This window comes from Parasteatoda tepidariorum, chromosome 3 (assembly GCF_982258835.1).
Source record: "Parasteatoda tepidariorum strain Cologne lab strain chromosome 3, Ptep-v5.0, whole genome shotgun sequence".
Lineage (NCBI taxonomy): Eukaryota > Metazoa > Arthropoda > Arachnida > Araneae > Theridiidae > Parasteatoda > Parasteatoda tepidariorum.
This window is the reverse complement of record NC_141757.1, coordinates 121,032,637-121,045,211: the sequence shown is the minus strand read 5'-3', so window position 1 is coordinate 121,045,211 and position 12,575 is coordinate 121,032,637. Positions and strand designations below refer to the sequence as shown.

At 31.0% G+C, this 12,575-nt stretch overlaps 1 protein-coding gene across 1 annotated transcript; it reads left to right on the top strand.

Annotated features, from left to right (window-relative positions):
• The first annotated feature begins 8,467 nt into the window (after positions 1-8,467).
• Positions 8,468-12,022, top strand: LOC139426379 (uncharacterized). Its single transcript, XM_087160010.1, has 2 exons — positions 8,468-8,729; positions 9,186-12,022. The coding sequence occupies exons 1-2, from the start codon at positions 8,577-8,579 to the stop codon at positions 11,913-11,915; spliced, it is 2,883 nt and encodes a 960-aa protein (XP_087016136.1). The 5' UTR covers positions 8,468-8,576; the 3' UTR covers positions 11,916-12,022.
• Positions 12,023-12,575: the final 553 nt, after the last annotated feature.

Genomic DNA, 12,575 nt, shown 5'->3' with positions numbered 1-12,575 from the left:
ATTCTTCCAAAGTAAAATGTACAATGTGTAGAGCAACGTTTTGAGTTGGAAGTGGAGGACGAACAGCTATAGCAGATCACATTCTTACAATTAAACACAAAGAAGCTTTGGCAGCAAAAACGAAATCGGTCAAACAGTTTTTTCGTAAGCTGGAACCATCCAAAGAAGAGTTTGACTTAGCAACATATGAAGGAACGCTTGCATTTCACACCATTCGTCACAACCAATCGTTTCGCAGCCAGGCCCCTCTTCCCCACTGGGCACTATGGGCACGTGCCCAGGGCCCCGCGATCGAATGGGGGCCCCTAGTTCCTGCCAGATTACCAAATGATAACCGATACATTATTACCGAAAAACATTAATTTTGAAAAATCTGATGATAATGACTTACTACAATACCTACGCTTATTATATTAGCTTTAGTTTGCCGCATGCGGATAGCTATACCTTGTACAACATAGCTTGAACTTTTTGACAGATGGGTCAGTGATGGGAAACAGAAAATATCTATTGGTGTAAAAAATGTGTTGGCTAAATATGTGGCTGTATGTATGTTTTAAACTATTCAAAATAAATAAATTCATTCGTCAATCAATTTTATTGCACTAGACATAAAAACATTGGGTAGGTAAGAAACCATTGTTTTCAGTTTTTCTATTTAAATTTTACCTCGAAGCAATAAAAACCACTTAAGACTTTCGGAAAATGCTTGAGTCCTTAACAGGTACTTTTATGTTGTGTGTCTATTCTTATGATTATTATCAATTTTTAATATTATTAAAATAAGAAGATATTGTTCGTCGTTGCAAAGTTATATCGATTTCAGATTTGACATCTGTCAAAAAGAAAGATCAAACTAATAAATAAACAGGGTATAATACTCCACTCTCTCTCAAAAATGAGTTTTTCCGATATTAGTATGTTTAGGTTAATTTAAATACCTATATGTAAGTATAAGAATACAATTTTAAAAAAAATTATTAAATTAAAAAAAGAATTATTTGATGCGGTGTGGTTTATGTCTTAAAGAAACCTATTCGAACGTCATTCGTAATACCAAAGACAAAAAAGGGGAATTCCCGATTCCCGATCGTCGTTTGACTTGACGAACGGGAATTCCCTTCAAGTATTTGTCTGCGATGTTGTGGCGTTTGTTTTGTTTGTAGTTGTTAGTTTGTTACTGACTGTGCTCGAGCTCTGATAAAAAAAATAGTATTGTTTGATTAAATCGTCGTTTTGTCTGTTTTGTGTTAGTGAATATTTTCGTTATAAAATTAATTAAATAGTGAATTATAATATAAAATGTCGAAACGGTCATATCCTAGTGGATCTGAAAAAAGGAAAAAAGCTCTACATCAGAAAGAAGTAATTGAAAAGTTACCAAAATTAACATCATATTTTACTACTACTACTGGAGAAACTTCTGTAAGTAGCAATCAACTCATAAATGTTCCACATGATGACTCAGCTCAATTACAAATTGCGGGAATTTCTAAACCTTCATGTTCCAATTTTGAAAAAGAGATTGAATCAGAAAGCGACTATTCCTACGACGAAAGTGCAACGACTTCAGTGACTTCACTAAAACCGACAACTCCAACTGTGTCAATTGAACAGCAGTTTTCCAACACAGAAGAATTAATATCGCACGATCCCGCCGATTATTTTCACGAAAAGTTTGTTGAAATAAATCGCGAAATTTTAATTCGTAAGGGACCAGTATATTTTCAAAATAAAGATTCTGACTTTTCCGAGGCATCCAGAACATACAAAGATGGTAATAAATTAGTAACGAGATATTTCAACAAAGCATTATTTATTCGCAAATTAAAGAACAATGAAAGCGTCGAAAGAAAATGGTTGCTGTATTCGCCTTCCAAATGCTCTGTATTTTGTTTTTCATGCTGCTTATTTAACCGAACTGATGTTAATCTTTGCTCTCGGAATGGATGTAATGATTGGAAGCATATTAATCACATAATTTTAACACATGAAAATAGCCCAGCGCATAAGCAATCTATGATGACTTATCTGGCACGAAGTAAAGCGGTTGGTAGAGTAGATATAGACTTATTATCTCAACATCAAAAGGAAGTGGATTACTGGAGAAACGTACTTAAACGGATTGTAGCTGTTGTAAAATTTTTGGCATCGAGAGGGCTTCCATTTCGCGGCGACAATGAAATCCTAGGATCTCCAAACAATGGAAATTATTTGGGTTGTGTGGAATTATTGAGTGAATTTGATCCATTTCTTGCAGATCACTTAAAAAAATTTGGGAATCCTGGAAAGGGTAACATTTCTTATTTATCAGCAAATATCTGTAATGAGTTTATTGAAGTAATGGGAAAACAGGTTCTAAAAAAAATTATAAATGAAGTTAAATCAGCAAAATATTTTTCCATAAGCGTTGACAGTACGCCCGATCTGTCTCATATTGACCAGCTAACTTTCATCATTCGATACGTAAAAGACTGTGTTCCTGTTGAAAGGTTTTTGAAATTTATACCTATTAAAGAACATAAATCTAAGTATTTAGCGGAGACCATCTTAAATTTTTTAGAGATACATGATATTCCCATAAAAGATTGCAGAGGACAAAGCTACGACAATGCTTCAAATATGTCGGGAAAGTATAGTGGTCTACAAACAAGAATCAAGGAAAAATGTGAATTTGCCACCTTTATACCATGTGCAGGACATTCACTAAACTTGGTAGGTGTCCATGCTGCTGGGTGTGTACCGGAGGCATCACAGTTTTTTGAAATAGTTCAGAAAGTGTACAACTTTTTTTCGGGCTCTACCCACAGATGGAATATGTTAACAGAACATTTAGGTTCAAAAAAAGTTGTTAAGAGTCTTTCACAAACCAGATGGTCAGCCCGAGCTGATGCAGTAAGTGCTTTGCATGGGGGTTATAAAAGAATATTAGAAGCTTTAATCACCATCGCAAACGATACTGAACAGGCACGAGAAACAAGAGACGAAGCCCTTAGTCTGTCTAGAAAAATGGGAAATCTAGAATTTATTATACTGACGGAAATCTGGAGCACTATATTGGAAAGAATAGACAAAACAAGTAATTATCTTCAGAAAGAAACAATAACACTGGACGTTGCAACCAATTTGTTGACTTCACTTTATGATTTTATTACTAACCTCAGGGATAAATTTGATAACTTCGAATCATCTGCCAAAGAAAATAACCCAGAATCTGACTACAAGGATCTATCTCAAAGAACAAGACGTAGAAGCTCACGGCAGAGTTTTTTTGATGGCTCTGCGCCATCAGTCCAATTGAATGGAAAAGAGCGATTCAACGTAGAAACCTTTCTCCCAATAATCGATACCTTGAGTGTTCATCTAAAACAGCGACAAAGTTCATATGAGATCGTCAGTCAACGTTTTAGTTTATTTTTTCACTTAAAAACTCTGAATTCCGAAGAGATACGACAAGGATGCAAAGAATTTTCTCAAATCTATCACGAAGATGTAAATGAAAAAGAGTTAGAAATAGAATGTCAACATTTAAAAGAATACTTAATAAATGTTCAGAGTGAAAATGAAGCATCTAACAGTGTACAGGAAGTATATAATCTATTAAAGCAAAACAAAATTGAAGACACATTTCCTAACGTAGAAATTGCATTGAGAATATTTTTAAGCATGATGGTAACTAACTGCAGCGGAGAACGCTCCTTCTCCAAATTGAAACGAATAAAAAATGAATTAAGAAGTACAATGCTTCAAGAGAGATTAAATAGTTTGTCGCTGATGTCCATAGAATGTGATATTCTCAATACCATAGATTTTGAAGAAGTGATTAACGATTTTGCTCATCTTAAATCTAGAAGGGTACCTTTGCAATCAACATAGAATTAATCTAAGGATTTTAAGTTAAGCGAGTTACTTTTGTAGATTATTTTTTATATTTCCTATTTTTTTATAGCTAGTAACTAAATAAAAATAAATTTAGAACCTTGTTTGTCTTTCTTTATCTATTGTAACTAAATAGTGTTTTCTCAAGGTCATAGGGGCCCCATGATCCTAATGTGCCCAGGGCCTCAAATAGTTTAAAGACGGCCCTGTTCGCAGCATGGACTGTACTTCAAATTTACAAAAGAAATTTGTAGACAAGAAATTTTCTTGTGCCCGAACAAAATGCGAAGCTATCGCTGTCAATGTTTTTTCTCCGTGGGCATTTCTTGAATTGAAGAAAGATTTACGATACTTCCAATCACAATCGTGTAAAATTACTTCCTATTTTAGTGCGGTATTTTCAGTGGGACAGTGCTAAAGATCCAATTAATAATAAACTTGTATCACTAAACGAAATTAAAGGAGAAACTGTAAAGATTTTATCTTCAGAAATATTAAACGCACTATTCGAGTTCCAATTGAAGGATAAAATGGCTGGTTTGTCTGCGGATAATACTAACACTAATTTTGGAGGATTGTTAAGAAGAGGAACAGAAAATGTTCATGCTAAAGTTCAAACTGAGTTAGGAAGAGATATTTTTGGTTTCGGGTGTAATGCGCATATTATACATAATGGCGCTAAAACTGCTTTTGATTGTTTGCCTGTAGATATTGAAGTTATGGTATCTAAACTTTTTAGTTATTTTAAAATTTACACAGTCCGAATTGAAAGACTGAAAGAATTTTGTGAGTATGCTGACCAAGAATATCATAAAATTTTAGGACACATTCATGTTAGGTGGTTGACATTACTTCCTGCTGCAGAAAGAATTCTTAAAATTTATTCATCTCTTAAAGAATTTATGTTGTCTGAAAAAAAGTGCCCAAAAATCTTGAAGAATTATTTTGAGAGTGAAACAACCGAGTTATGGTTGTTTTTTGCGCATTCGCATGCTGCAATTTTTAATCAAAGCATCTTGAAAATTGAAAGCGATGACAAATGTGTTATTGAATCTGGAACGGTTGTCAAGGATTTGATATTTAAATTGAAAGCACTAAAGAATGCCAAATTTGTTCCACTTGTTATAAAACCTGAATTGACTAAATTGATTGCTGAGAATATCGTTACTGAAGATTCTTATTGAGAAACGTCGAAAGAATTCTATGAAGCTGCGATTTCATATTTAGAAGCTTGGAACGATAACAACGATGATATGTCTGATTTGAAGTGCCTTCTTTTAGATTGTAAGCCTTCACGGTCTGAATTCGACGAGGCAGTTCTGTCTCTCTCTTCAAAATGTGCAATTTTGAATGTTAATTCCGACGATTTATTTGACGAGTTTACTTATCTTGAAGGTTATTTGGATTCAAAAGACGATAAATGGTACCAATCCGTACACATAACAGACAAATGGCGCGAAATAAACAATTATTTTCAAAAAAACAATATACCATTTACAAATATCAAAAGAATTGTTGAGCTTGCAATGTGCTGGCCAAGCATCAATGCGCCTGTAGAACGGGTATTTTCGCGCATAAATAACTATTGGACTAATGAAAAATCGCGAATGGATGCGAATACAGTGAAAACGGTTTTATCTGTACTGATTAATTTTGATTTTTCATGTGACATATTTTCTCAATTACTCGAAAAAAATCCTGAAATTTTAAAGAAGATTCATGCTTCAGAAAAATACGGTGTTTAGAAATAGTATAATTTTAAAAGCAATACAATTGTTTTGTTAACAGATTTTAAACTTGTGTAAAAATGTTATGATTACGATTTTAACGATATAATTTATATACTAAATTATAAAAAAAATTTATTTTTTAAGATAAATGATCAAATTTTTTTCAAAATTTTTTTCTGTCGTTTAAATTGGGGGGGGGGGGTAGAGATGAGTGTCCCCGGAATTGCCCGAAAAAATCTGGTCACCCTAGGTATACCACATAGAGAATTTCAATATTTCAACGCTTTTGAGGTAAATAGCATTTAATATATATTTAATTCGATCAATGGTTAAAAGTCATTACAAGAGATAAAATAAAAATTCAAACGGGTTTTATAATTTTCCTTACAAAAGTCGAAATCCGTCAAAATGACGTGTCCCGTAAACCTAGTGTTAATCAGAAAATGCTTTTAATTTTTTTTTTTTTTTTTTTTTTTTACTATTTTAAAGATATATATCTTTAAAAAAAGTTGAAAAATTAATATATAAATGGTAATTTTAGTTACTGGTTATAAAAAAATTGCTCTTTTTTCGAGATTGAAACTCCCTCCCATATTTTTATAATTGGGAAGATGAAAGTAAAAGAGAGTAATTAATATTTAAGCGAAGGGGAGTACATCGAAATATGACGAAGGGAGGGGGGTTAAAATTAGAGATATTTTCTCTGGAAACCTAACACATTTCGATATTTTCCATCCTGCCTTTTTCACTAGTGAACTGTCGGACTATTCAATATAGGCGATCGCAACGCTCAAATACGCCGCCATGCCTTTGGCCCTTCTCCCTTTCTCTTTTCAGTTGTATAGGAATGTACAACGACATTTTTTCCTTTTCTTAATATTTTCCATTTTTAATTAATAAAAATATTTTTTTTTAAATTTCCATGATGCTTTCTTTTAGAACTATGTTTAATGTAGTTTTCAGATTAATATAGTTTCCCAACTTAAAAGATTTTAACCTATATGAAAATCGAAACTGAAAGCATGCGAAGTGTTGCCATAGGTTCTGCTATACGCCACCTGTAACCCATTTCGATCGCCAATCTCCCCCCCCCCCCTCACTTAAATATTAATTCCAGATTCTTATTGTTCGCTGAAGATCAAAACTTGAGTGTCATATCTTCGTTAAAAACCTATATAGTGTCAATGTTGTTGTTTCTAATCCTTTCCTGACAGAAGTCATTCTAGTTCCATCAGGTTGTTAACATTTAAGAAGTTGATAGCAGTCAAAGGGTATAATATTACGTCCTTCCTTGTAAGTCCAAGATTGCAGAATGTGTTTAGGCAACGCTCGAGACACATTGCATTGCATTTCTGCATATCTGACGGGTCAACAGAGCAAATATAGTGCTAAAATTAGTGTGGACATTTGACGAAATTGTTTATAATTTTTTGCTTTAAAACTGGTTTTTATTAAAATGTGGGCATCTTCCCTACAATACCTATACACTTCTACAAATATTTATAGAAATTTTGAAAAAATTTTCAAAAGAGACAAGCTATGGTTTAGCGCTCGTCTTCTAGTGATCTGACTCATGTTTGAATCCCTGCAATCAGATGGGAAGGTGGGCGCACGATGCGCCCACTTAAAACTTGGGAGGAGGGGGATTTTTACACTAAATAAAACGAATAGTTTGGGGGGGGGGGGAATTTAGACGAGCGAATTTTTTTTTTTTTTTTAAGTACATAAATAAAATAAAAAAACTAACATGGAAGGGGGAAGTTAGCAAATTTTTTTAGGGGGGGGATGGGGGCCACTGCCTGCAATGGCTAGTCAAATCGAACTTGATTCCGGCTCACACTGTCGTAAAATACCCTCAGTAACAGTCGAGTCATAGGTTGTAATAAATTTTCAGTCGGGCTAACCGAGGGAAATTTTATGGGTTTTCCTTTCGACGTGAACACAAAGTCCTGCATGCCTAGAAATTTTTACCGAAAGTGTTTTAAAAATCTCATTTAGTCCAAAATGGACAAAGGCTGGAATATATATAACGTTAACATAAGAGTAAGCAGTTTCCGATTTTATTTATAATTTTTTTGTAACGCGTGATTCAATTCGAGCTGGTTTTTAGCTTGTTTACCTTTTGAATCTATATTTAACTGGAATTCTGAAAATTTATCGGAGGATTATCATTACGGAACACACTGTTTTTCTAATTTTGTGCTTGTAATTTATGTCTTATCATATTTTAAGTCATTGGATTCGGATACTGAAATATAGATAAAACAGAAAGTTTATTAGGATCAAAGATCATTCTTTACTTTACAGTTTGTTTAAACTTTTTATTTGGCAGAAGTTAAATTCCTCATGAAAAATAAAATGTATATAGTTGATTAGTTTCTAGGATGCGTTAGTAGGCAGGAGTTAGATTAAAAACAGGAAGATTTTTTTTATTTACTAGTGCTCTACGAATTTTGGTTGATGGTATTTCCTTTTTGTTTAGCTTCATTTGTTGAATGTGTAACTTTTATCATTGATTTATTTGTCACTTCGAATAAATCTTACACAGAAAGGAAACACTTTGACAAAATAACTAGAACAACGATAATTTTATCATCCAAATACATGGCAATTATTTGTGCTTTATAAATGTTATGAAGAAAAAGAAATGGGATAAGGCAATACCTCCTAGAGGAATAAAGCCTCACAACGGGTTACTATAGGCGATGATGACGTAGTAGAGTTAGGCCCAGAGGAAAACCAGTCAGGGTAGCTATTTTTTCGAAAAAATCCGAATCTGATCAAACGAGCCATTGGCGATATTCTGAAGTATTGTAACCTGTGTACGCATTCAGCCAATTGGCGAATATTTTTGATTAGAATTTGTAAACAACGGTCGGTGTTCTGATGTACACGTTCTTCGTAAAATTTATATTTATTCTACAAATGTTATAAACAGCATTAATTTAATTCTTAGTGTTATGAATAATGGTATTTAAATGCTGTGTACCAAACTGTAGAGGAAATTACAAAGTTGATGGTATAAAAGTATCTGTTTTCGGATTTCCCAAAGATGAAGAATTACGTAAGAAATGGCTTGCCGCCATACCAAGAGATTTTGAAGTTACAAAGAATTCTAAAGTGAGTAATATTTGTTTTTATTTTTAAAAATGTAATTATGATTCTTTATTATATTTTTACTTAGAGTAAATTATTTTAAATTGTGGATAAATTAATCGTAATAATTAAGTTGTTCTTATCAATCATATCGAAACTATTGTAATAAATTTTGTGTATAATGACAAAATAACTATATAGCTATTTATATATATATATATATATAGTTATTTTTATAGAGTTTTATTTTATAAAAATATTAATAATTTTAGTATTTTATTAAATTTTTGCTCAAACTTTAAAACATTTTTGTTTGACCGTAATATAATGTAACTGCTTAAAGCAAATTTTTTTTTATTTGATTTTGAAATTTAAATCTCTTAATTTTTCTACAAAAATCTATTAATTTTTCATGCATGAATATAGTATATAATATTTATTTTAAATGCACATATAAATAATGTATTCATTTTGTTATAGGTATGTGAGATGCATTTCAAGGAAAATGACATTAGGAAAGCTGTGGAATTTGTTTGTGAAAAAACTGGAAAGAAAACAGTTGTGCCCTATGAACAACCAAGGTTAACAAAGGAGGCTATTCCATCTATATTTCCTGGATGTTCAGAATATATGACCAAAAATGAGCCAATTCGAGAAGAGCCAGAGGCAAAGAGAAAAAGAATAGAAATGTGCCAGTTGGAAAGCGTCCTTGCTGAAAGTTTAGAACTTTATGAACAGCATAATGTAAAATTTAAAGTAGATACTCTAATTGAACTGATAGAAAAATCTAGTTTAGTGGATTTAAATGGTGTTTTTAATCCGGTAAGTATTGAAAATAGTTTTTCTTTTGTGAAAATCAAATTTGTTGATCAGGTTCCCACATATATTACTGTTATAGTTGATCAAAATCTATCTTTAAGTGTTTTTATTGATAATGTAAAGATTAAGAAACTTCATGATTTAACATTTCCTCTAATCATCAGTAATGTTCAGCAAATTTCAAATGTTTTATGTTATTTAAATAAGTCTAATGATCTAAAGTTTGATAATATTCCAAATCTTATTAACTCTATAACTGTCCAACTTACAGAATTAGAAAACTTAAGCTCAGATAATCAAAAATTAGGTATTAACTTTCTAAAAGAGCAGCTATCTTTACTTTTTACTCAAAAAAATCAAAACCGATACTCTACAGACTTTCTCATTTTTTCTTCATTGTTTTTATCTATATCTCCTCATGCATATAATTTTTTGAGAAGCAGTGGTTATGTTATTCTACCGCATCATTCAACTATAAAAAAATTGATTATGTCATATGATATTAGTCCTAAAAATGAATCCACTGAGGAAAACTTCTTATCTTACATTAAACAGAAATTTGATTATTTAACTGATGCAGATAAAACCGTTACTGTTATGATAGATGAAGTCCATTTAAAACCTTTTTTTGACTTTAAGGGTGGCGATATATTAGGAGCATCATATAATTCTATTGAGGCTGCTAACTCTGCCTATGTTTATATGGTGCAGAGTGTGGAATCAAGTTTCAAAGATGTTGTAGCAATAATGCCAGTAAAAACCGTGAATGCTGATGCACTCTATGAGTTTATTAAAAAGACATTAATTGGTCTTGAAACTATAGGTTTTCATACATTTTGTGTCATAAGTGACAATAATTCTATAAACCGCAAGGCAATGTCCAAATTTTCAACACCTCCTAAAGTTCAGGTTGAATATCCACACCCATTTGATAGCAGTAGAAAATTATTTTTTATTATTGATAGTGTTCATATAATTAAGTGTGTTAGGAACAATTGGCTAAATCAAAAAAATTATAATTCTTGTATGTTTTATCCAGAATTTCAGGTAGATGTTACTAATGATATTGACACTAATGATAATGTAAAAAATGTACCATTAAAAACTGCTTCATTTCAAGCTTTACGTAAGTTACACGAATTTGAAAGGTCTAATTTGGTTAAGTATGCACCCACATTGATTACAAAATCTCTTTTTCCTTCTAACATTGAAAGACAAAACGTAAAACTTGCTTTAAATATATTCAATAGACAGTTAATAGGAGCTATAAATTCACTTAAGGAAAAATGTAATATTTTAGATCTAATATCAACAGCAGAATATATAGAAATTTTTGTAAATTGGTGGGATATTATGAATGTTAGAACAGTAACTAAAGGATTTCATAAAAGGAATGAATATCAAAAGCCCTTGAGATTAAACGATTTTTCTTTTAGATATTTAAGCGCATTTCTTGAATGGTTATCATTATGGGGCAAAGCTATTTCTGATACTGGTAGATTAACCTCTGAAACTCACTTAGCCTTATCTTTAACAACACAAGGCATACAAAAAATTTGTCGCTATTGCACTGAAGAGTTAGGTTTAAAATTTATACTGGCAGGTAAATTTCAAACTGATAGTTTAGAAGCAAGATTCGGTAAATATAGACAATTAGCTGGCGGCCAGTATGATATATCAATAACTCAATTATATGAATCAGAAATGAAGCTGAGGCTTCAATCTACTTTGCCATTGATTTTAAAATCAAATGTTTTTGGCTATGTTAAAATAGATTTAAACAATATTGAGAACGAATCTGAATTTCTTAACAGTAATTTACTATGCAATAACAAATTTGAAATAAATGTAACAGAAGAGGATTTGCTACAATCTAATAGAATTATGCCTGTTATTGTTTACCTTGCTGGTTATGCCGTTCATTCAACATTAAAATTCCTTAAAAATTGCCCTTTTTGTAAGTTATTGTTAACAAGAGATGAAGAAATTCTTTATCATGAAAATAACATTTTGATTCACCATCAAGATCGTGGTGGACTAAAGTACCCTGTGGAGGAAGTTATAACTATTGGTTTGTACTCTTATGTAATTATTTCAAAACTATTAACTGAATTTGAAGAAAATTTTTTAAAAGTTCATAATCAGAGAATTATTTCTTTAAACATAATCAAAGCTGTATTGAATGATGAAGAGAAACACTTAAATTTTGATTATTGTGATAATGAACATTCTTCAGATGTTGTCATTCATTGTATTGTAAAGAAATTTGTAAACATCTTATTAAATAACTATTGTAAATTGAAAAATGATAGCATTTGTTATGCCTCCCATTCAAAAGCTAAAGAAAGAAAATTAAAAACACTTATGAAAGCCACTAAAAATCTAAGTTGATAGGTAAAAATTATAATTTTTTAAATGTTCAGTAAAATTTGTGTTTACATTTTATTTATCATTTTTTGAATTTGTTATGTAAGGTTGTGATGGGTAAAAATTATTCTTTTTTAAATGTTACTCTAAGTTTAACATATTTCGGTAAAATTTGTGTTTACATTTTATTAATCATTTTTTGAATTTGCTACTTAATAAAATATTTGTTATCTAAGGTTGTGATGGGTAAAAATTATACTTTTTTAAATGTTACTCAAAGTTTAACATATTTCAGTAAAATTTGTGTTTACATTTTATTTATCATTTTTTGAATTTGCTACTTAATAAAATATTTGTTATCTATGGTTGTGATGGGTAAAAATTATACTTTTTTAAATGTTACTATAAGTTTAACATATTTCAGTAAAATTTGTGTTTACATTTTATTAATCATTTTTTGAATTTGCTACTTAATAAAATATTTGTCAAAGGTTGCTTACTATATTTTAATTTATTAGTGTGATGGGTAAAAATTATACTTTTTTAAATGTTACTCAAAGTTTAACATATTTCAGTAAAATTTGTGTTTACATTTTATTTATCATTTTTTGAATTTGTTATGTAAGGTTGTGATGGGTAAAAATTATTCTTTTTTAAATGTTACTCTAAGTTTAACATATTTCG

What these genes read in the sequence shown, in the direction of transcription:
- LOC139426379 (XM_087160010.1), top strand. Translation starts at nt 8,577, where the DNA reads ATGGTATTTAAATGCTGTGTACCAAACTGTAGAGGAAATTACAAAGTT. An exon ending in AAGTTACAAAGAATTCTAAA is followed by an intron (nt 8,730 to 9,185) that starts GTGAGTAATATT and finishes ATTTTGTTATAG; the next exon opens with GTATGTGAGATGCATTTCAA.